A 20,901-nucleotide genomic window follows, 5' to 3' on the forward strand; every position below is an offset into this window, starting at 1 on the left:
TTATTGGACAACTGCTACCTACATTATAGGAATCTAGAAATATTTGATGTGTAATGAACCAAAGGGATGAACCACCAATTAAATATGACCTTAAATGTAAAGTCAGTCAATATCATATCTTAGCAAAAAACTCAATTCCCACCTCATTTTTCTACAGCTTGTCTGTGTGTGTATGCATATATAAATACACACACACACATGTACTGTATATATTGTATACATTTAAAAAATGTATAAGCATTTTTTCTATCATCATTGCAGCTGTTTTCAGTCAGTTTCCAAGAAAATATTTGAGCCGTCACCTGACTTGATGTTGGTAGCTGCAATCCCCTGCAAACGTAGTATTTCCTAGTGTTATTTTATGGAGTACTTCATTTTTTTATTGCATACAAGAAAAACTGAAGCGGTGTTGGTAAAGATATCCATCTGTCAGCTTCATGCTACGTTCCATGAGGCTCCTTCCCAGGTAACATAGCAAACATATCAGCAACAATAGCATTTTAGCAACATACTATGTAGACTTCCAAACAAATTCAGTGTTCAAGATTTTATTCTGGAAGTGGATATTTGGTGTCAGAGTCAATTTGATGGAAAGAATTCACTGTTACTGCCCTAAAGATGACATTTGGTACAGAACATTTAATGAACTACATGTAGGCAGCCACACAGGAACCAACTATGAAGGAGTGATGAAGACCCAACAAAAACATTTCAGCCCTACGGCAGTACGACAATCTTCTTCTCCAGCTTCTGCTTGGGGAAGATGAAGCTCCTCATGACGTCATCAAGCTCCTCCAGAGCCAGCTGGGCATGAACCACGGTGACGTCATCGGGGTCTGAGACAACCACCAGCTTCAGAGCTCGGTACAGGTCCAACAACACGTCGCTGAGAACCTGAGGAAGTCACAGGAGTAATGTGTCAACACCAAATTAAGGCCAATGAATTTAGAATGGGATGTCAGAAAACTTCTGTTCAGTGTCAGGGCCAGAGCCACAAGACTTTGATTACAGTGTATTTACACGTGACCCATCCTTCGTCCTGAAAAAGTCACATTAGAATCAGTCAATTCACCAGAAAATTGATCTTGAAACACCAATCTGTTAATCATCTGATCATTAGGCTCAGACCTCCACAGCAAACTTGTTCCAAACCATCAACAAGTCCCTGTTTTTAGATGGATCAACAGATTCCAGTGTTCCTCTGCTTCCTGTCACCTCTGACCTTTCCTGACCCACACCTGGTCTGTTCTTTTGTAGTTTGGCTGGTCAGTCCTTCTCGTCTGCTCTCATGTATCTGTATATCATTAGTCACGTCCAGCTGGTTCTGAACGGCTCCAGATGTTACCAGTAACAAGAGGACCTGAACTGATCACGAGTCACAGCAAATGGAAGCAGCCAGCAGCTCGTATATACGTGAATGTGGAGTGGACAAGCACATGGGAATCAATAGTCTCGTGTCTGTTTTTATATTCCTGTTGGAAACTGGTTTATTACGTCTGTGCTTCCTTACATCGGCGTCATGCATCGATCAGCTGACGCCCCAGACAGGAAACAGAGACATGACAGAACGAGCTGCGATGTTCTCCCTCATGAAACTCACTCACACTGCAAAGAAGACAACGGCCAACTGGCACTTCCATTTTTGATTGTGAGACTAAATAAATCTCATTGCCAGTGGTGGTCGTAAACCTGCACCCATCAGCCAAAGAGGGTGAACAAGAGGAGGATATACATAATGACTGTTTCTTCGTTGACACGTATGCCTTATTAGAATTGAATTAGGGTTTATTTTAATTAGTAAGACATTTTAAGACATTTGAAAAATTAGCATTCAGTTGAGGGCGCTTTTAGTTTTTTTAGTTTTTAAATTTTTTTTATTTATTATTATTTAAAAAAAAAATTGTTTCTATGCCTATTTATGCCTTTCTATTTGTATATTCTTTATGGGTTATTTATTACTCTTTCTATTTGGTGTTGGTACTACTTTCTATGTGCTGGTGCTTCCTGTGTGCTTTTTCTGTGTTTTGTGTACTCACTGTGTTGTGTGTAGTGCGACGGAGAAATTAATTTCCCTGATGGAACCTCCTTAAGGGATCAATAAAGTTCTACTCTACTCTAGTTTTCAATGCAGTAAGGCGCACATAAAAGCCTTTAATTTTCTCAAGAACTGATAGTGCGCCTTATATATGAAAATAATTAAAATAGGCTTTTGATTGAAGGTGGAAAATACTGTGATATATCAAACTAAATTATGATAATTTACATTCTGCCACAGTAAAAAACATTCTGATTTGCCTCCATGTTAGGGTTCACAGAACTGTGATGTGACGACTCTGAACATTCTAAAAACGATCCTTCAAACTCAAACCAGAGGAAGGTTTAGCAGCGGGACAGACCAGTGTGACTCCAGTTTGTGGTGTTTGTGTTCAGCCTCCTTGTCTTAATTGCAGACTAACGCTAACAACCTGATGATGTCCGCAGGAAGGTGGAGGTAAATTAAAGGACCTGAGCTGCTCTGTAAAAGCGTCTGTCATTCCCATAAACACACCCTGGGACACATTACTGCTCAGCACAGTACAGAAGACACACACTCTGAGCTCCTGCTGGAGTTGGATCTGATATTTTCAGTTGTTGTGAACATTTTTCAGCTGTTATGAAAAGTCCCATTGATGACCTCACTGACCTTTACAGTCTGGTGTCTTTGCTCATCCAATGGCAGCAGATCGTCATTGACAAAATATTTCCAATCACTGACTGAAAACAAACCATATCTCAGTTTTTTCCTGCCATGGGTGAATGCTACATTTTGATTGGCTGCAAGCCCTCCATTATTTTCATATAATAAACACACACCTATTAAGAAGTCCAGTGAAACCGACTGTTCCGTCATTCAAAATGAACGCACAGGCTGCAGACACCTCCATAAAATCAATTTGGAGCATTAAAAAACCTGCTGATTACTTACGACGTAAGTTCTTGAAAGATATTTGGTGACGTTAACATTAAAGCCAGTAGTTTCTTTATGTCATACAGGGGTAACGCTGGGAAACGAGCATTGAACGGCTTCAGGTTGATAAAGATGTATTATTTATGTATCAACCGGGGCGTCAGTTGCCTAAGGAACAATCAAATCATATCATATAATCATCTATTAAACCCTCTCGTAAATATAACTGAATATATTTTAATATTATTTTAACACCAACGCTACAATTAATTAGTTTAAGACATGAGGCATGAGAATATAAAAATAACAGCAGAGAGATCAGTGAATTTACTGATCGATTGAAGGAAAATGACCCAAAGTATAGTAGTTGTCAGTGTGTGTGTGTGTGTGTGTGTGTGTGTGTGTGTGTGTGTGTGTGTGTGTGTACCTGGGTTGTTCTGTCGCTGAGGCCTCTGATCAGGAGGGTGATAACATGGACAGCAGCTCTCCTGACCTCTGCTTCCTTCTCAGTCTTTATCAGAGCTGTTAGACAGGAGCTCAGCTGCACACGTGCACACACACACACACACACACACACACACACACACACACACACACACACACACACAAGTAAATGCTCTCTGTTCTTGTAACACACATCGACAAGAGGTAGATGTTGCTATGAAGCGTTGTGCCCCACCTCCTGAGCCAGGGCCCCCAGGGCGTGGTCCAGCCTCTGACACAGCTCCCCCAGGTTGGACAGACTGCTCGCCCGAACACTTTGGTCGGGGTCCCGGGTTCCCTGCAGAAAGACGCCCACCAGAGGACGGCCTAGATGTGGAGCCAGTTCCCCTGAAGGAAGAGACGGTCCAGTGAGAAGGTTCAGTTTGGTGAATAGACGTTACCATTCCTCCAAAGACAACGATGCCCCAGCTGTAGGTAGGATGGGTTCACAAAGATGAATGAAGAACTTTAGTCACACACCAAATCCCTCATCTCAGAAAAGCACCAGTTTAACCTGCAATCATGGAAACAGAATAGATTAAAACGTGAAACGTCCCAAAATGACAAAAGGCATCACTTTTGTCTTTTTGTGTGAAATGATGGAGAAAATAAATAGTATTTCAGTTCCTCTAAGGAAACAAGACTAAGTTCCAGAAGTTACCTGAGGGGAGCTAAAAGACAAATAATAACCAGACAGGAAAAATACAGGTTCTGAATTTTTCTACAGAAACCAAAGGTGACATAAAGACCCCCCCCCCCACCTCTGTAATTAGTGGTGGGAGATAATAAGCACCCTCCAACCAGGTGGACCTAGCTGAACTTTTTCAAAAGGGGGACACTGATCTTCCCATTCTGATGCAAAATTAAGAAAAACCTACATTAGAGCCCCCCCCCCCCCCCCCCCAAAAAAAAGTGACAGCTGTCTGATTCTCAGCAATAATGGAGAATAATAACAATAATAATAAAAAGAGACAGGATTACACCTGAGGGGTCCTATTTTCATAGTCCTTTTATGAAAATAAATTAATATATATATATACGTATATATAAATACATATGTATTAGTGAATATTTATCACTGAACGTCTGACAGTTCTGTGGAAATGTATTAAGAAGTGTCTAATATGGGACCTTTAAGACACCTTCTATCAGTAACCTACGATGCAGTAGCGACCCAGAAACCACAACACCTTTTGACACCTGAGGGTGGGCGGGACAATGACCCCCCTATGAATGGTAACGACTCTTAATGACACTCAGTGTGTGGGTTTGGTCCTTTGTCTGTTTTCTGCTCCAACATCAAATCAAACTTCTGTTCTATTCTATTAGTGGTTATTTTATACTGAGAATGTTACATGTGTCTGGTCATCAGTGGCCCCTCCAGAACCAGAACTGGTCCCACACTGCCAGCATTCTTAGCCCGTCTTCTGCTTCTTGCACGTTATGAATAAAGTTATTTCAGAAAACTATTTCCTGTGAAGCTGGAGGCTCTGAATCCAGAAGCACCTAAAAATCCTGCTGTTTATAACATGGTTATTCTCATACGACATCACCCTTATCCTTCAAAGAACAAATGACAATTCATTCAATCCATTCATGCGTCAGAAGCTTCTCATTCCAGATAGCAGTCATTCACCCTCACCAGTATTTGTAACCAGATATGTTTTAATTCAAGTTTTGGATTGCTCCATTTCTGAATGCCTGATCACAACAATAACCCAATAATAAAAGTAGATCAAGACGTCTACATTGTCCTTTTAGATAAGTTATCAGTTGCTTCTTCTCTTTAACTCCACTCTCTGCCCATCACTGCTGACTAAAGGAGCTCTCAGGACTACCAGTGTAGTTCCCGTCAGCTACTGGGAGCACACCACAGCACAGCCAGCCAATTTATTCAACATTTACTCAACCAGGCCAGTCCATTAAGAAAACCTTCTTATTTACCAATGACAGCCGAGCAAAAGGCAAATCCTGGTCTCACTGGGGGGGGGGGGTTCAACAAAGAGACCCTCTAGACATCTGTGCAGCCACTGAAGGTCCATCCAGTTTCTCAGCAGAGTCATAAACCCTTGTGTTGGGGCGATGGAACGATGGCAATCTGGCAGATGACTGGAGTAAGAAGAAAGGCCAGCAGGGCTTTCTATCGGTTCTGAGAAACGGACTCCTTTCTGAGCAGAGATCTGTGTGGAACACGAGGCTCCACTGGGGCTTTGGTGATGCTGCAGTTGTGACTTAAGACAAGGACAAATGTCAGTAATTTTGAGCACTCACAAAGAGTCCAACTCCACCGATGTGAACATCAGGCTCAGGGACCGACTGAGGTTCAGTCACCAACACCTGAACCTCCAACAACAGGTTCCACTTTGACAGAGCAGCCGAACACACAACCGGAGCAGCTCCGATTTATCGTCAACAGCCAGAGGTCCTTGAGGAGATTTCATACATTTGTAGCTACAGATTGATGCTCTGTATCCATTACTGTATGAAATATTTTGAAATATATACAGAGTTCATTTTACCTCCAGAAAGTAGTGCATCCCTGGGATGCGCTTCAAGAAAAATGTATGCATCCCAACATGACGTTTATGCATTCCAAATTAATAAGAGAATATACGGTAGAAGAGTATGCAAGGATTGAGGTTAGTCAAAGGTACAATATAAAAGGTAAACTGTTAATTTTAATGTTTTTACTAATAACTGTTTACGTAAAAAAAAGAATAAAATTATATATTAATCTTATCAATTTTTTAAAGCCTGGTAGTCATTTAGAAATGAAGATGTAATAGTTTTTGTGTCACTTTTGCTTTTCACTCGATAGTTTTCTTCTCCTTTAATTCATATTTTCTCCTGAGGACACTGAACCAAGCTGACAGAACCTTCACACACATTGAGTAATATCTGTAGTAATATCTGTAGTAATATCTGTAGTAATATCTGTAGTAATATCTGTAGTAATATCTGCAGTAATATCTGTTGAAACTTTTGCGACATCAAACCATAATGGTGATTTCCGGGTTCGAAATTTAAGTGGAGAAATAGAAAACTTGTGAATATTTTTGTTGAACAGAGGTGTATTTAACGCTTGCGTCCCAGGAACGCACGCTGCCTGAAGATCGTGCGTCCCTGTCAGGAAATATGCGTCAAAGATACAAGGACGCACGCAAACCAGAGCACTGTCTAGCATACTGACGTGACAGCACAAGGCCCGTCATCACAACGCTCACCCAGAGCTCTGCTGGCCCTCATCAGGACTTCTCCCACTTTGAGTCGTGTTTCCAGGGAGCGCTGCTTGTTGGATGTGGGGAGGGAGGGACCATGTTGGAAGTCTTTCAGGAGTCTTTCCAGAATCCTTTTAGGATAGGATTCAGCCAGAGCAGCCAGACCTGAAGAAAGTTTCCACTCAGCTCATGTGCTAACGGTTACAGCAAGACGTGACGTTGTCACAAGGTTAGAACACCATTTACATTGACTGAAGGTCAACATTTGGACAATCTTACCTTGAATGGCCGACAGGTAGACGAACGAGTCCTCGTGTTCTAAGTTTTCTTGGAAAAGCTGGAAAAGAAAGGCATCAGCATTATTTATCCAAATAAACAATGTTCTACTTTTAATATTTCGCAAGTTTTGCATAGAATGATAACAAAAAAGCAGAATCAAAGAGAATCAATTACAGTATTTTCTGCGCCATAGGGCGCACCCAAAAGCCTTTAATTTTCTCAAAAACTGAGAATGCGTCTTATAATACAGTGTGCCTTATATAGGGAAGATTTTTCTTTTTTTAAAGGCCATTCATTGAAGGTGCGCCTTATAATCCAGTGCGTCTTATAGCACCGAAAAATACTGTAATATAAAGAAGAACAATCCAAACATGAACTCCAGACTACCAGGGGTCTGTGAAGACACTGGTTTGACTGGTGGTGCAGTGACACAGTGGGATCTTTGTGATGACAGAGAATACTATACGAGTCATCTTTCTCACCCATACTGCAATAATAAGTCCCCAGGGGGCACCACAGACCCTTTTGAACCCTTTCCTGGGGGGGTGACGTTCAACCACCTCATCTATTATAAATGTCTTTCCAGACCCCAACAATACATGTTGGTGACGACGTGTTCCTGCTGCACAAACGCACACGCTTCAACCAAGTGAGGTAAGGAGTCAAAGAAAACATGACTTTCCCTTCACTTCTCTGAGTTATGGTGCTGAATAATGTTGAATAATGCAATCAGTTCATTTTTTAATCCAACTTGTCAAAATCTACACTTGTGAGACCTTTGGCTTTCAACAGAATCAATGGAGAGACGACCTGATAACCAGATGAAGCATTGAGTATACCAACAATGAAATGTCAGTATCAATGAGGTCCAGGTAGGAGAACTCACATCGTCAACAACGACTTCAAACACTAAGAAAAATGAATGGTTTATTCTATACCTAATACGAATAACCAACACTTAATCCGAAGCGGTTCTAATTGGTCTATAGTTACTCAGTCCATATTATTCCATAAATTGATCCTTGTTCATGTTCCCTCGCTACACACTCATCTAACGACAGTCACTGCAAAGTAACAGACAGAAGTACAGTATGCATTTTGTCCTTTTGGAAATGCATCAGTGAAAGATGGTTGAAAACATCCCAAAAATGGGTTCTTAGTGTCTTTACAGTAGTTAAACACTAAATATGTTGTACATGACAAAGCCACCCACCCTGAGGATTTTCTCCTGAGCCTGAACCGCTTCTGGATTCCGTTTCTGAACCATCTGGGTCAGGCTCCTCAGGGCAGCAGCTCTGGTTGGGATGTCTGGGTCACATGCTTCCAACAGCCAATCAGAAAAGGCTTTATTGGAGGTGGTGCAGAATTCGCCGGTGGCGTTCGTCCTCCCCGCAGTGTGTGAACACACTCCTGATGCAGAGCCTTCAGAGGACGGCTGTCTGGTTGGGGGGTTTCTTGGTGATCCAGGAGATGGATGTGGGCTCCTCTGCAAGCCGTTTGATTCAGTTCCCAGCTTCTGATTTGTTCTATCAGGGGGGTTCCCAGGGGGGTTTCCAGAGGGCTTAGCATCAGCCGTGGAGGTTTCAGGTCGATAGGCTCCCTGAGTGGCAATGACGGCTCTGAGGTTGAACGCTAGCTGCTGGACGACCCCCTCAGGGTGCATCTGAGACAGCGTCTCCAGGAGGGGAAGCAGCCCGCACATGGAGGAGTAGTCCTCCGCCCTCACCTGGAAGGTTAAAAAGGGGAGAACGTGATCGGCAGAGAGCACTTTATAATAGTCTGTAATAGAGTTTTATGGAGAAAATATAAATATATATGTGACTTTAAAAGAAATAGTTCACCCCCCCCAAAAACCGCCCCACTATAATCCAGTCATTCCCTTCTCATCGGAACGCTCATTTGAAAACCCAGGGAAAGTGTGTGTGTGTGTGTGTGTGTGTAGGTCCCTCTGGGTCTACCTGAGGTCCAGACAGCAGAGCGGCCACCAGGGTCATCCCCAGGCTCAGCATCTGGCTCTCTACCGGGTTCCTCCGGCTCAGATCCGGGGCCTGATCCAGACCCACACAGGCCCTCTGGAACAGGGAGGACAGGAAGTCCACCACCTGGAGGAAAGGCCCCACAGTTATAATGACTGGAATGAAACTGAAGACCTCAAACATGTGAACTATGAACGCTGAAGGTGGAAGTTATATCCTGTTAAGATCACAGCAAAGTTTCATGTTCAAGGATGTAAAGAACAAGACAGAAAACTCTCAGGACAGAAAGAGTCCTTATAAAGACATCACAAACAAAATGTCCACAGGAGCAGCGTCAGTTTATCAGAGGTGACCTCATCTATGAAGGAATGTGTGTTGGCTCCACAACAGCATCTCCTAAACGCCCCCAAACGCACTAGAAAGGAAGCATGAACCTATTTTCTCCCTGTGGCTGTACTTCACTGCACAGAAACACACCATCAGCCTGATGACGGGTCACCAGGCGACGAGCGATGTCCATGTCGGACACTGTCACTCTATGACGTCCACATGCTATAATAAAAATGTTTCTTTATGCTGACTCGTCAACAGTGTCAAAACTCAATGAGTTTGTGATTCCAACCTTGTTAACATCTTGTTGACCTTTGAACTGTTTCAAGCTCAATTCATCAACAAACAATGCAGGAATCTTCATCTATAACCCGTTTATAACCCGTTTATAACCCCTCCACTCACCTGTGTGTGTTTCTTCAGCAGCACAGTGTGATCTAGAGACTCCACCATCACCGCCAGCACCTGGAGCAGAGCCAGTCTCTGACCCCGGGTCGTCGCCCTCCCCAACAGCTGCTGCTCCACCTCCAGGAGACTCATGGCCGACACGTCCAGATGCTCTTCGTCTTCCTGATTCTCATCTTCTGCAGCCGTCCAGCTGGTCAACTCCTGGGGGGGGGGGATGCAAGGAGACGATGGGACACCCACAGCTCCGACGGAATACACAAAGCTGGGCTGAGCTGTGTGTGTCAGTGTGTGTGGATTCTTCACCTGCAGAAGACAATGGAAGAACTCCCCAGGCAGGTCACAGTCTTTCATTTCAGCCAGCGTCTGCATCAGACACTGGAGGCTCTGCTGCTCCCCCAGCAGCTTCTCATACAGAGCATCATCTTCATCACTGACGAACACAGGAGACAAAAAATAAAGCGTGGCTCTTTTCCCAAGAGCTGTGAGTCACGTGTCAGTGACCATCTGAACAACGTAGAGTTGAAAACGAGCTTATTTCACCTGCAGCTCTCTCTGAAGGTGAGTCTCGCTCCTCCATCGCTGCCGGGCGTGAAGCTGAGCTCTGATGTCATCGAGTCCTCCGGTCCCTGCAAGCCTGAAAGGCGCCGTAGAGTCGACAGAGCGTCCGGCGTCTCGCTGTGTCTCAGGTACCACAGCAGGATCTCCCTACAGGGGGCGCTACAGCACAACACAGCACAGAACAAACTGGAGTAGAAGTTCCCCAAACAATAAACGTTCTATCCATACATGAACAACACTCTGGAGTGTCCAGTCTATTTATGTCACATTATATATTTTTTAAAACAAATACACTAAAATGTCCTCTTTTCCAAACCAAAATCTAGCTGCTGTTGTGTGTGGTCACCTTCCTCCATCCCCACCGGGTATTTAAACCGGCTTCTCGATGACAAAACAACACTCTTTTTTCTTATTTATTTTTCTTATTAATATTATATTATTATTATATTTATTTTTTATTATTATTACTTTATTATTTACCACAGATCTCCACAAATGTATTGCTCACGCACAGACGAGTCTCAAATACAGGTAATTCTGTGCCGATTCATCCGTCTGGAAATTACCTTCATACGTGGCTTTTTTTACAGGTTACATGTCCATCTGTCAGAATCTGTGCAAACATTCATTCCTCAACATTTCCACAAACAAAAGTCAGGAATGACAGGAAACCTACCGGAGGTGGGAGACGTTCTGCAGGCTGAAGCACAGCAGTTTGAAAATAACGGGAATGACTTGTTCCAGAGATTTGAGGAGAGGAGCTGAAGAACTGTTTCCAACCACCCAGATCTGTCAGCAACAAGAGGACAGACTAGGGTTAGACTAGAAGTACAGACTAGGGTTAGACTAGAAGTACCGACTAGGGTTAGACTAGAAGTACAGACTAGGGTTAGACTAGAAGTACCGACTAGGGTTAGACTAGAAGTACCGACTAGGGTTAGACTAGAAGTACAGACTAGGGTTAGACTAGAAGTACAGACTAGGGTTAGACTAGAAGTACAGACTAGGGTTAGACTAGAAGTACCGACTAGGGTTAGACTAGAAGTACCGACTAGGGTTAGACTAGAAGTACTGACTAGGGTTAGACTAGAAGTACTGACTAGGTTTAGACTAGAAGTACTGACTAGGGTTAGACTAGAAGTACAGACTAGGGTTAGACTAGAAGTACCGACTAGGGTTAGACTAGAAGTACAGACTAGGGTTAGACTAGAAGTACAGACTAGGGTTAGACTAGAAGTACAGACTAGGGTTAGACTAGAAGTACAGACTAGGGTTAGACTAGAAGTACAGACTAGGGTTAGACTAGAAGTACCGACTAGGGTTAGACTAGAAGTACAGACTAGGGTTAGACTAGAAGTACTGACTAGGGTTAGACTAGAAGTACTGACTAGGTTTAGACTAGAAGTACTGACTAGGGTTAGACTAGAAGTACAGACTAGGGTTAGACTAGAAGTACAGACTAGAGTTAGATTAGAAGTACAGACTGGAGTTAGACTAGAAGTACAGACTGGAGTTAGACTAGAAGTACAAACTAGAGTTAGACTAGAAGTACAGACTAGGGTTAGACTAGAAGTACAGACTAGGGTTAGACTAGAAGTACAGACTAGAGTTAGACTACAAGTACAGACTAGGGTTAGACTAGAAGTACAGACTAGGGTTAGACTAGAAGTACAGACCAGAGTTAGACTAGAAGTACAGACTGGAGTTAGACTAGAAGTACAGACTAGAGTTACACTAGAAGTACAGACTAGGGTTAGACTAGAAGTACAGACTGGAGTTAGACTAGAAGTACAGACTGGAGTTAGACTAGAAGTACAGACTGGAGTTAGACGGGCAGAAAAACACGTCAATTACTGGAGAAGTAATTATAATTAACAAAATTACAGTATTTGCTCCTTTTAATCACAATTTCTCTACTCCTGTCTCTTTTTTACTTTGTTCTACTGCGGAGCGACTAACATAAAGCAATTATTAAAAGATTCTGATCAAAACATGAAACAATATGCACTGAATTACGCAGCAAACCACAAAATGTGAGCGAAGTCTAAATCTGTTCATCTTTATTCAAGAGCTGAAGATCATTCAGTGGCAAAAGACGGAGAATCTAAAATGTGAGTCGTTTCACATTGTTTTGTTTTCTACAACATTCCATGTGTTCATTCATAGTTCTGATGTCTTCTTTGAGAATCTATAATATAACATAGTCATGAAAATAAAGAACGCCATGAGTTTGAGGAGGTCTGTCCGAGCTTTTGACTGGTAGTGTGTGTACACACACGTGTACACACACACACACAACATATGGTGAGGTGTATCATCAATGCCTTTCAGCATCCTCACTTTGTACACATCCTCTATACATCGTGTCAGCTCGCTTTCCTCCACCGCAGTTTGGGAATGATCCTTATCTGTAACAAAACACACACACACACACACACACACACACACACACACACACACACACACTTGGTGTCAAAATATTCATCAGCTGCCTGTAACACAAGGTGGTCGTCGCTAACAGGACAGAAAACCCGACAGAAAAGTCAAACCTGTAGATTCTGGGTTTACTGTACATAAATGCTTGTTCACTGAACCCCTTTTTCCTTTTTTCCTTATTCATTTGTTGTTTGCAGTAACTAAAAATGCTCCTCCTGCTTTGTTGTTTTATAATATATGGTCATTTTTTATTATCACTTCATTCTTGTGTATCCGTATTCAGTCCTTTGGTTACTAAAGAACACAACTTCATTCACAAGGAATCCATCAATATCTGTATGAAACTTTTTGTTTCCTCTGCCAGGGGCCTCTCTAAAAACACAAAAAGTTTACAGTTACAATTAAAGTCAAAATGCCAATAATTTCTTCAGGATTACTGCAACCAGATCAGGTTATATTTCAGAGGTAGACATCTGTTATTTTATGCTATCTGATGTAGATCCAAATAAATATTCAGACCTTCCAGATTTAAATGCCTGAGAGTAACAAATGTAGAATCCTTACATTACAGGAATGAGTGTGATTATGATTGACATGAATCATTTACTACAGCCTGCTGATGACAGTGTTACTGACTGGATGACTGGATGTTACTGACTGGACGCAGTGGTGCAGCTGAGGAGAGGTGAGAGCAGAGGAGTGAGTAAATACTGCTGGGCAAATCCAGGCTTCTCCTGCACCACAGACAGGAAGGCCCTGGTGGCCACGCGCTGGAACTGTTGGGCCGTCAGCTTGTCTGCAAAGTGGAGAAGGTTGAGTATCTAGAAAAACAGAGAAAACATTTACTTTAAATATTAAAAAAAACATATTAGTAACTGCTAACATCGAGCTCATAAATGGGACAGTCAGCCTTCAAATGCAGCCTTTCAGGGCGCATCCAAAGATTAGAATGTTAAAGAAAAGTTCACATAAATTCAAACTTAAAATTTGAGATATTTTACATTTATTACACTGAATCATTTTAAGCCTTCCTTTGTGTTAATTTTGATCATTATGGCTTTCAGCTCGTCTGGTCTCTAAAACGATTAGATCTTATTTCATTAGCTCAGTAAAATTCAGACATGCAGTAGATTGGCATGAGTTCTATGCTTGTTTGGGCTCCTTTTGCATGAATCTCTGATGAAAGAGGCCTTCATCTCATCTGAAACGGTCTCCTCTTCCTCCTGACCACCCCCAGGTTCAGGTCGGCCAATCAAGCACAGACGCTCCACAAGCATCTTTGTCCTTCCAGTCAGCGTTCCATGAAAAGGTTTTATTACAGCTCTATGAGAACAGCCAGCCTGGGGGGTTTCCATGACGACCGGACAACTGTCAGGTCACTTTGATTGTTCTGGTGTGTACTGAACAGCATGAACAGGGATTAACCAAACTTGACTTGAAATAGTGCAAGTATTATTTTGTGTTTTGTTCCCTTTTTTTTCAGTTTTAGGCTGTAAAGATCAAAATCTAATATAACTGACAATAAAATAAACACATTTTCTATGATATTCTAATTATTTGAGATGCTCCTGGATCAGATGTTGACTGGATAACCAGAGGGAGTCCAGGAAGCACAGGAAGCATTGAGTTGATATTAAAAGCACTGGATTTGACAATGTGAGAGGGAGAAGATCAGAGTCTCTGATACTGAAGTGTGTGTGTGTGTGTGTGTGTGTGTGTGTGTGTGTGTGTGTGTGTGTGTGTGTGTGTGTGTGTGTGTGTGTGTGCTGAGCACACCTGAGGACAGACTTGTCTGTAATAGCTCTCTTCTGAGGTCGACTGTTGAGGACAGGTCACCAGAATCTTGGCCACTCCATCACATTTCCTCCAGTCTGACTCGTCACCTAGGTGACGGACACTGTGTTAGACAGACCTGAACACATCAATACGACGTAAACACACACGGAAATTCAAATACTGTCAATGGAGTAAAGAGGAAAAAAAGCAGCAGCTTTTTTTAATGTGTGGATGAAGAGATGATGACTAACAGACTCATCAAACTGTTCAGGTGGTTGGATGATGCTCCTTGTATCTCAGATGCCCTCGGACTCACCTGCCCCCCCGCCCAGGATGGCTCTGACCACAGCCTGGACGCCGTTGGGCTGCATCAGGCGTTCAGACAGCAGCTGACCACAGAGACGCCTCAACCAGGCTGGAGCTGATCTCAGAGCAGCTCTGCTGCTGGAACCGCTGGAGGTTCCTGCTGCTCCAGGCTGGGATGTGTGACATCAGAGTTACATCACAACTCAGAGATACACACAGAAAACAACACAAGACAAGTGAGGGGCCCCTCCGTTGGATTTACTGTGACTTCAGATGTACTGGATGTTTGTTTTTCTACAACCAACGGAACCAAATCAGAGTCACAGACATCTGAGGGTCAGGAACTACAGTGCCTTGAGAAAGTATTGCCCCCCCCCCAAGAACTTCCTGACATTTTGCTACATTTCAGGCTTTGAATTTAAAGATAACAAACTGAAAATATTTTTCACGAATCAACAACATGTGAGACACAATCGTGAAGTGGAACCAGATTTATTCAACATCTTATATTGTGTTTACAGATAAAAAACTGAGAAGTAGGACGTGTTAAAGTATCGGCCCCCTGTTCTCTCAGCTCAGCCAAACGACTCCAGAAGTTCCCTGATGACTTCTGAATGATCCAATGTTGACCTGAATGACTAACAATGACAAACAGAGTTCACCTGTGTGTCATTTGGTCTCAGTTTAAATGCACCTGCTCTGTGAAGGTCTCAGACGTCTGTGAAAGGAGCACTGGAGAACCAACAGCATCATGAAAACCAAAGAACACACCAGGCAGGTCCGGGACGAAGTTATGGAAAAGTTCAAAAAATCTGGCCTTTATGGAAGAGTGGCAGGAGAAAGTCTTTTCTGAAAGAAAACCATAAAAAGGCCCGTTTGGAGTTTTGAAGAAGCCCCATGGAGACACAGGTGACATGAGGAACAAGGTGCTCTGGTCAGAGGAGACCAAAATTTAACTTTTTGTGCTGAATGCAAAGTGTTACTTTTGGCGTAGGAGTAACACTGCACATCAGCCTGAAAACACCATCCCCACCGTCAAACATGGTGGTGGCAGCATCGTGATCTGGGGGGGCTTTTCTTCATCAGGGACTGGGATGATCGTTAGAGTTGATGGGAAGATGGATGGAGCCAAAAACAGGGCGATTCTGGCAGAAAATCTGTTGGAGTCTTTAACAGACCCGAGGATGGGGCGGAGGTTCACCTTCCAACAGAACAACGATCCTAAACATGAAGCCAAATCTACAATGGAATGGTTTAAGACTGACCTTATAAAGGTGTTAGAATGGCCAATCCAAAGTCCAGACCTCGATCCAATAGAGCGTCTGTGGAAAGATCTGAACATCGCTGTGCAGAAACGATCTCCATCTAACCTTGAGGTTGTTGAGCTGTTCGGTACGGAGGAATGGGCAAATATTTGTCTCAAGATGTGCAAAACTTACAGAAACACACCCAAAAAGACTTGTGGCTGTGATCGCAGCAGAAGGAGGTTGTACAAAGTATTGACTCAAAGGGGGCCAATACTTCAACACGTCCTACTTTTACGTTTTTCATCTGTAAACACAATACAAAATGTAGAATAAATCTGGTTCCACTTCACGATTGTGTCTCACATGTTGTTGATTCTGGAAAAAACATTTTCAGTTTGTCATCTTTAAGTTTAAAGCCTGAAATGTAGCAAAATGTCAGAAAGTTCTTGGGGGGGGCCAATACTTTCTGAAGGCACTGTACATGAATACTAATGATGCTGATTTCTGCTGAATGTGTAGTTCGATTCCATTTACCATTTCAGCTTCAGGAGATGATAATGTGTGTCAATGTGGTGTTAAGAGCCAAGAGGTGAAAAAGTTTGTAACTTAAATTTCATGTTTCTTTTAATATCAGTAGTAATCGAAGAAAACACGTCTTTTATTCCCGTTGGACAAATGACCATCAGACCACCAGAGGTGTCTTCACTCACTGGCTGCCAATGGCGTCCGGAGACGTTAATTAAGTTTCTCAACAGCGATGTCTGCAGGAGCTTTTCAGTGAAAATCAGGCTTCAGATCACGGACTTTATCGTCATGACAACTGATCCAGTTACGGAACAGAGGATGGAGAATCAGAGGAAGACAGAGAAGTATCAGCAGCTTATGACGCAACAAAGTGTCGCTCTGAGCAAAGCATCATGGGATTGATCAAGAACAGAAAGAAAACATCGAGAAATATCCGGAGCGTCTAAAGCTAAGAGGAAACCAAAGTCATGCAAACCTGTTTGGGACCACCTTGGAGTATCAGCAGCTCCTTGATGATGATTGGCTGGTACACTTTACCCAGAAGGCTCCTGAGGGCTTCTCTGTAACGCTGACGCTCCTCAGAGGTCAACTCCTGCGTCTGACGTTAGGAAGAAGAAGAAAAACCCGTTTCATTCATCTCGACTGAAGATGATCATCTATTTCCTAGCATGTAGCTGTGAGCTTCCCCCGCCCCTCCAGACGCGTTACCTTCCTCTCCGGCTCCCCCCTCTCGGCCCGATGGGGCCGGTATCCCAGCTGGCTCAGCGCCGCCATCAGATCGCCCAGATGCTGCGTGAACACCAGCGTGGCGAGAGACGCCACCTCCGCCAGACGTAACAGGACGTTCACGGTGGTGAGAAGGCGACGCCCCGCCGCCGGCGCCGCCTCACCGCAGACGAGCTTTTCCACCAGGTGTCCGAACGCCGACCTGTGGGGGAGGGGGACACCCACGCCCGGAGCCAGGTAGGGGCACAGGCCCAGACACACCACGAACTGAAGAGCGGCGCCGACCGTCTTCTGCTGGCTGAAACTGAGGACATCAGGTGGTAAAGGTGGAGCCGCCTCAGGGGGGGGTCGTTTACACGTGGAGGGGGCAGCGCTTTGCTGGAAACGTTGGAGTTCAACAGAAAGATGTCGTGCCAAGGCGAGGAGGAGGAGGAGACACTCCTGGACGAAGCTCCAGGTGGCGTCAGTGGTGTCGGTGGAGAACCAGTCCGCCTCGGACATCGCCCCCCCCCGCAGCGCTCTCGCCTCCTGCAGGCTGGAGTCGCTCTGGAGCCGCTGCAGCAGCGTGGCTCTGTTGGACCGGAGCGCCGCCGACAAGGCTTCACGCTGAGGGGCCCCGACATCACGGAGAGACGGGTCTGCAGACCAGACGGAACGACAGGAAGGAGAGTTCTGACAGCCGCACGAGAAAACAGGAGCAGGTGGGACTCTCTTCTGACGGGATCAATAAAGTTCTACTCTCTCTTACATACGATTTTTGTTTTAATGGATCATTAATTGAAGGTGCGCCTTATAATCTAATACACCTTATAGTGCGGAAAATACTGTAAGATGTCTGCTTAAATTCAGAAACCTCACCATTTGTAACAAAAGCACATACATGTTAACAAAGATCCCCCACCCCTGTCACGGTGGTACGCTGTGGTCCCTCACAGAACGACCCCTGACCCCAGGCGTGGATCTTTTAGATTTATATCAGAACAGGAGTCAGAATCACAAGTAAGTGTTTGACTTGGATTTAAGTACATGATTACATCTGGTGCTTTGTGTGTCTTTTGTAAACCGAATAAAATGTACATATAAGGTAATAAAAAATTGGCACAAACTGAAAACAATTGTGATGCACAGCTGGCAAACACATTTTTTTTGGGGGGGGTCCTGACCATGTGGAGCAAAATTAATTAGAATAAATGATAATTAACACATTCCAGTGGTAAGGGCAGGTTTAAGGGATCAATAGTTACCTACCTACCAGTCTCATTAAATAAAGTGTTACCACGTGTCACCTGTTTGATTACAGTTTAGTGCCTGAAAGTGTTTTTGTCGGTATTATTAACAGTTATTAACATTCATAGGTCTCTAATGTCACGACATAACCACTAACCGTACCCCCCGGCTGACGCCACTCGCGTCCGCCGCTCCGGACTCACCTCCGAGCGGCTGCGTCAGAACCTTCAGCGCAGACAGGATCGCTGCGGTCATCTTTAGCGGAACTTTAAAAAAAATCCGCTAAAGTTTTTAAAAAACTTTAAAAACCTGCGTGAGATTCACCGCAGCTGTTCGAAGCGAAGCCGAACGGGACGCGCAGAGCCTCTCAAACTGGCGCATGAGAGTGACGTCACGGGCCTCCCTCTCTCTGATTGGCTGGGCTTACCCAAAAGCATCTTGAGTGCGATTGGGTAAACTCATGAGATGGACATTAGGGTGAGCCAATCACGGTAAGCCAGTTCAAAACCATCTACACTACAATTGCTAAAATATTTTTGCTTTCCTGAAGAAGGAAAAACTTGAAAATCAGTTATTTAAATGTTTTATATGAACTCAATTTACTGTAAATGTAATGCTATTACATATGTACATAAGTCGTGTATTTTCTTTTAATCAATTTGAATAAAACCAGGACATGAGGCTGAATTATTCTCCTGCTTCTAAGATCAAAGTTGCTATATAATTATTTAATTGTACTCAACTGCTTATTTACTATTAGATGTCTGTGTGGCTACTCTACTCAATTCTAATGTCAACCACTTCATTATAAACCCATGTGAATATCATCTACAGCTACTATCATTGCTATGACTTCAAGAATACTGTTCTTCCCATGTCTGTAGCTTCCTTGCAAAGCCCAAATACTCCCATAGGTGATAGGAGATTGGCTCTAGTCCCCATGACATGGCACAGCTCCAGAAAATAAATAGTTTTTTTTATCTATATACTTTTTTTGCCAGTTAAGAGCCTGGACAAGACTTTTGACTGCACCTCGAAGGACACCGCAGCACTCTGAGCAACATCAGAGGAGTTGGGAACCTGGCTGACAGCAGTGGGTGAGTCAGGGCTACCAGGCAAGTTTAAAGCCTGGATCTACCAGGATGGCATCTTGCCAAAACTCCTCTGGCCACTGCTGGTCTACGATGTGCCAATGACCACAGTCGAGTGCTTTGAAAGGAAGGTCAGCTGTTAGGCCTATGTAAAGTCTCTGCAGCATCGCCTTGTATGGGAAGAACAACAAGCTGAAACTGCCCTTCAGTAGTCTGACAGAGCAAGAGAGGTGCTGCTGTATAGGGACTCCAGCGACAGCAAAGTCTCCTTGGCCGGCATAGAAGTGAGAACCGACAGTAAGTGGAAGGCTCACGAATGGTTGAGTCCTGCTTGTGCCACAGTGAGCTGGTGGGAACAGTGGCATCTGGAAGCAAGTCCCAGGGAAAGGAAAGGCATCAGCTGATCCAATGGGAGGTCCGAGCAGGGGTGGAGGAAGCCCTTTGCAGTCAGGCCGCAGGGATGCAGCAGCAAGGGGCATGGACCCGATGGGAAGAGGTAGCTGACTGGAAGATATCATGGACAGAGGTATGGAGATCTGAGCCACACCGGATCAAGTTCCTCATTCAGTCAGTGTACGATGTCCTCACAAGCCCGTCTAACATGTCCCGCTGGGGCTTGACCGAGACCCTATTGTGTCCTCTTTGCCAGAGAGCCAGATGGCTTGAGCACATCCTGAGCTGCTGCCGAGGCACTGGGAGATGGGCACTACCACTGTCACCATGACCAAGTGCTGTGGGTCATAGCAGAGGTCATCAGCACAGAGATCTCCACCAGCAAACACCACCAGCCAACAAGGCAGTCCATCGCCTTCGTTAAGGCTGGGGAGAAGCCACAGCCGCACCGGAGTCAACCAGGGGGGCTGCTGGCAACAGCTCAGGACTGGCAGCTGAAGGTCGACCAAGGGAGACAGCTCAAATTCCAGGAGAACGACCCAGCGACCACACTCAGGCCAGACACGGTCCTGGTGTCAGAAATAACAAGGCCAGTGGTCCTGCTGGAGTTGAATGTCCCTTGGGAAGACCGGATGGAGGAGGCATTCGACAGAAAGAGGGCCAAGTATGAGAAACTGGCAGAGGTATGCCAAAGCAGGGGCTGGAGGACCCGATGCAACCCATCAAGGTTGGATACAGAGGAATTGTTCTCCAGTCACTCATCAGGACAGTCAAGACGTTGGGAGTGAAGAGCCTGCCCATACATACATAAACGTGTGTCAATATGTGATTGAGCAGGAATTATGTTGCATGCTTTTGTATTATTTTGCAAAACCTGAGTCAATATAAAGCAAAAAAAGACATTTCAATCAAGTTCTGTGATCTTTCAATGGTAGAGATTTCTACATCCTGACCAGAATCTATAACTTCCTGAAG

The 20,901-nt window shown here is 44.1% G+C and overlaps 1 protein-coding gene across 4 annotated transcripts; it reads right to left on the reverse strand.

Annotated features, from left to right (window-relative positions):
• Positions 1-495: 495 nt before the first annotated feature.
• Positions 496-18,807, reverse strand: tango6 (transport and golgi organization 6 homolog (Drosophila)). 4 transcript variants are annotated; one of them, XM_068313941.1, is made up of 18 exons: positions 18,646-18,807; positions 17,198-17,853; positions 16,965-17,087; positions 14,728-14,887; positions 14,412-14,518; positions 13,294-13,456; positions 12,540-12,607; positions 10,876-10,988; positions 10,182-10,358; positions 9,945-10,071; positions 9,639-9,842; positions 8,886-9,029; positions 8,141-8,653; positions 6,928-6,985; positions 6,655-6,813; positions 3,627-3,778; positions 3,375-3,488; positions 496-894 (listed from the first exon to the last, which is right to left on the reverse strand). In XM_068313941.1, exons 1-18 carry the CDS (start codon positions 18,695-18,697, stop codon positions 718-720), a joined length of 3,267 nt encoding a protein of 1,088 aa, XP_068170042.1. In that variant the 5' UTR covers positions 18,698-18,807; the 3' UTR covers positions 496-717. The 4 variants fall into 4 exon arrangements, with proteins under 4 accessions (XP_068170042.1, XP_068170045.1, XP_068170043.1 ...); XM_068313944.1 differs by lacking the exons at positions 16,965-17,087; positions 17,198-17,853; positions 18,646-18,807 and adding an exon at positions 15,412-15,930 and having other exon boundaries at positions 511-894; XM_068313942.1 differs by lacking the exons at positions 496-894; positions 3,375-3,488 and having other exon boundaries at positions 3,636-3,859.
• Between the last annotated feature and the right edge of the window lie 2,094 nt (positions 18,808-20,901).

This window comes from Antennarius striatus, chromosome 4 (genome assembly GCF_040054535.1).
Source record: "Antennarius striatus isolate MH-2024 chromosome 4, ASM4005453v1, whole genome shotgun sequence".
Lineage (NCBI taxonomy): Eukaryota > Metazoa > Chordata > Actinopteri > Lophiiformes > Antennariidae > Antennarius > Antennarius striatus.

Coding starts and splice junctions, on each gene's coding strand:
- tango6 (XM_068313941.1), bottom strand. CDS start 18,697: ATGACCGCAGCGATCCTGTCTGCGCTGAAGGTTCTGACGCAGCCGCTC. Junction 17,088..17,197: donor GGGGGGAGCCGGAGAGGAAG/GTAACGCGTCTG, acceptor TCCTAACGTCAG/ACGCAGGAGTTGACCTCTGA. Junction 14,888..16,964: donor TCCAAGGTGGTCCCAAACAG/GTTTGCATGACT, acceptor CACACATCCCAG/CCTGGAGCAGCAGGAACCTC.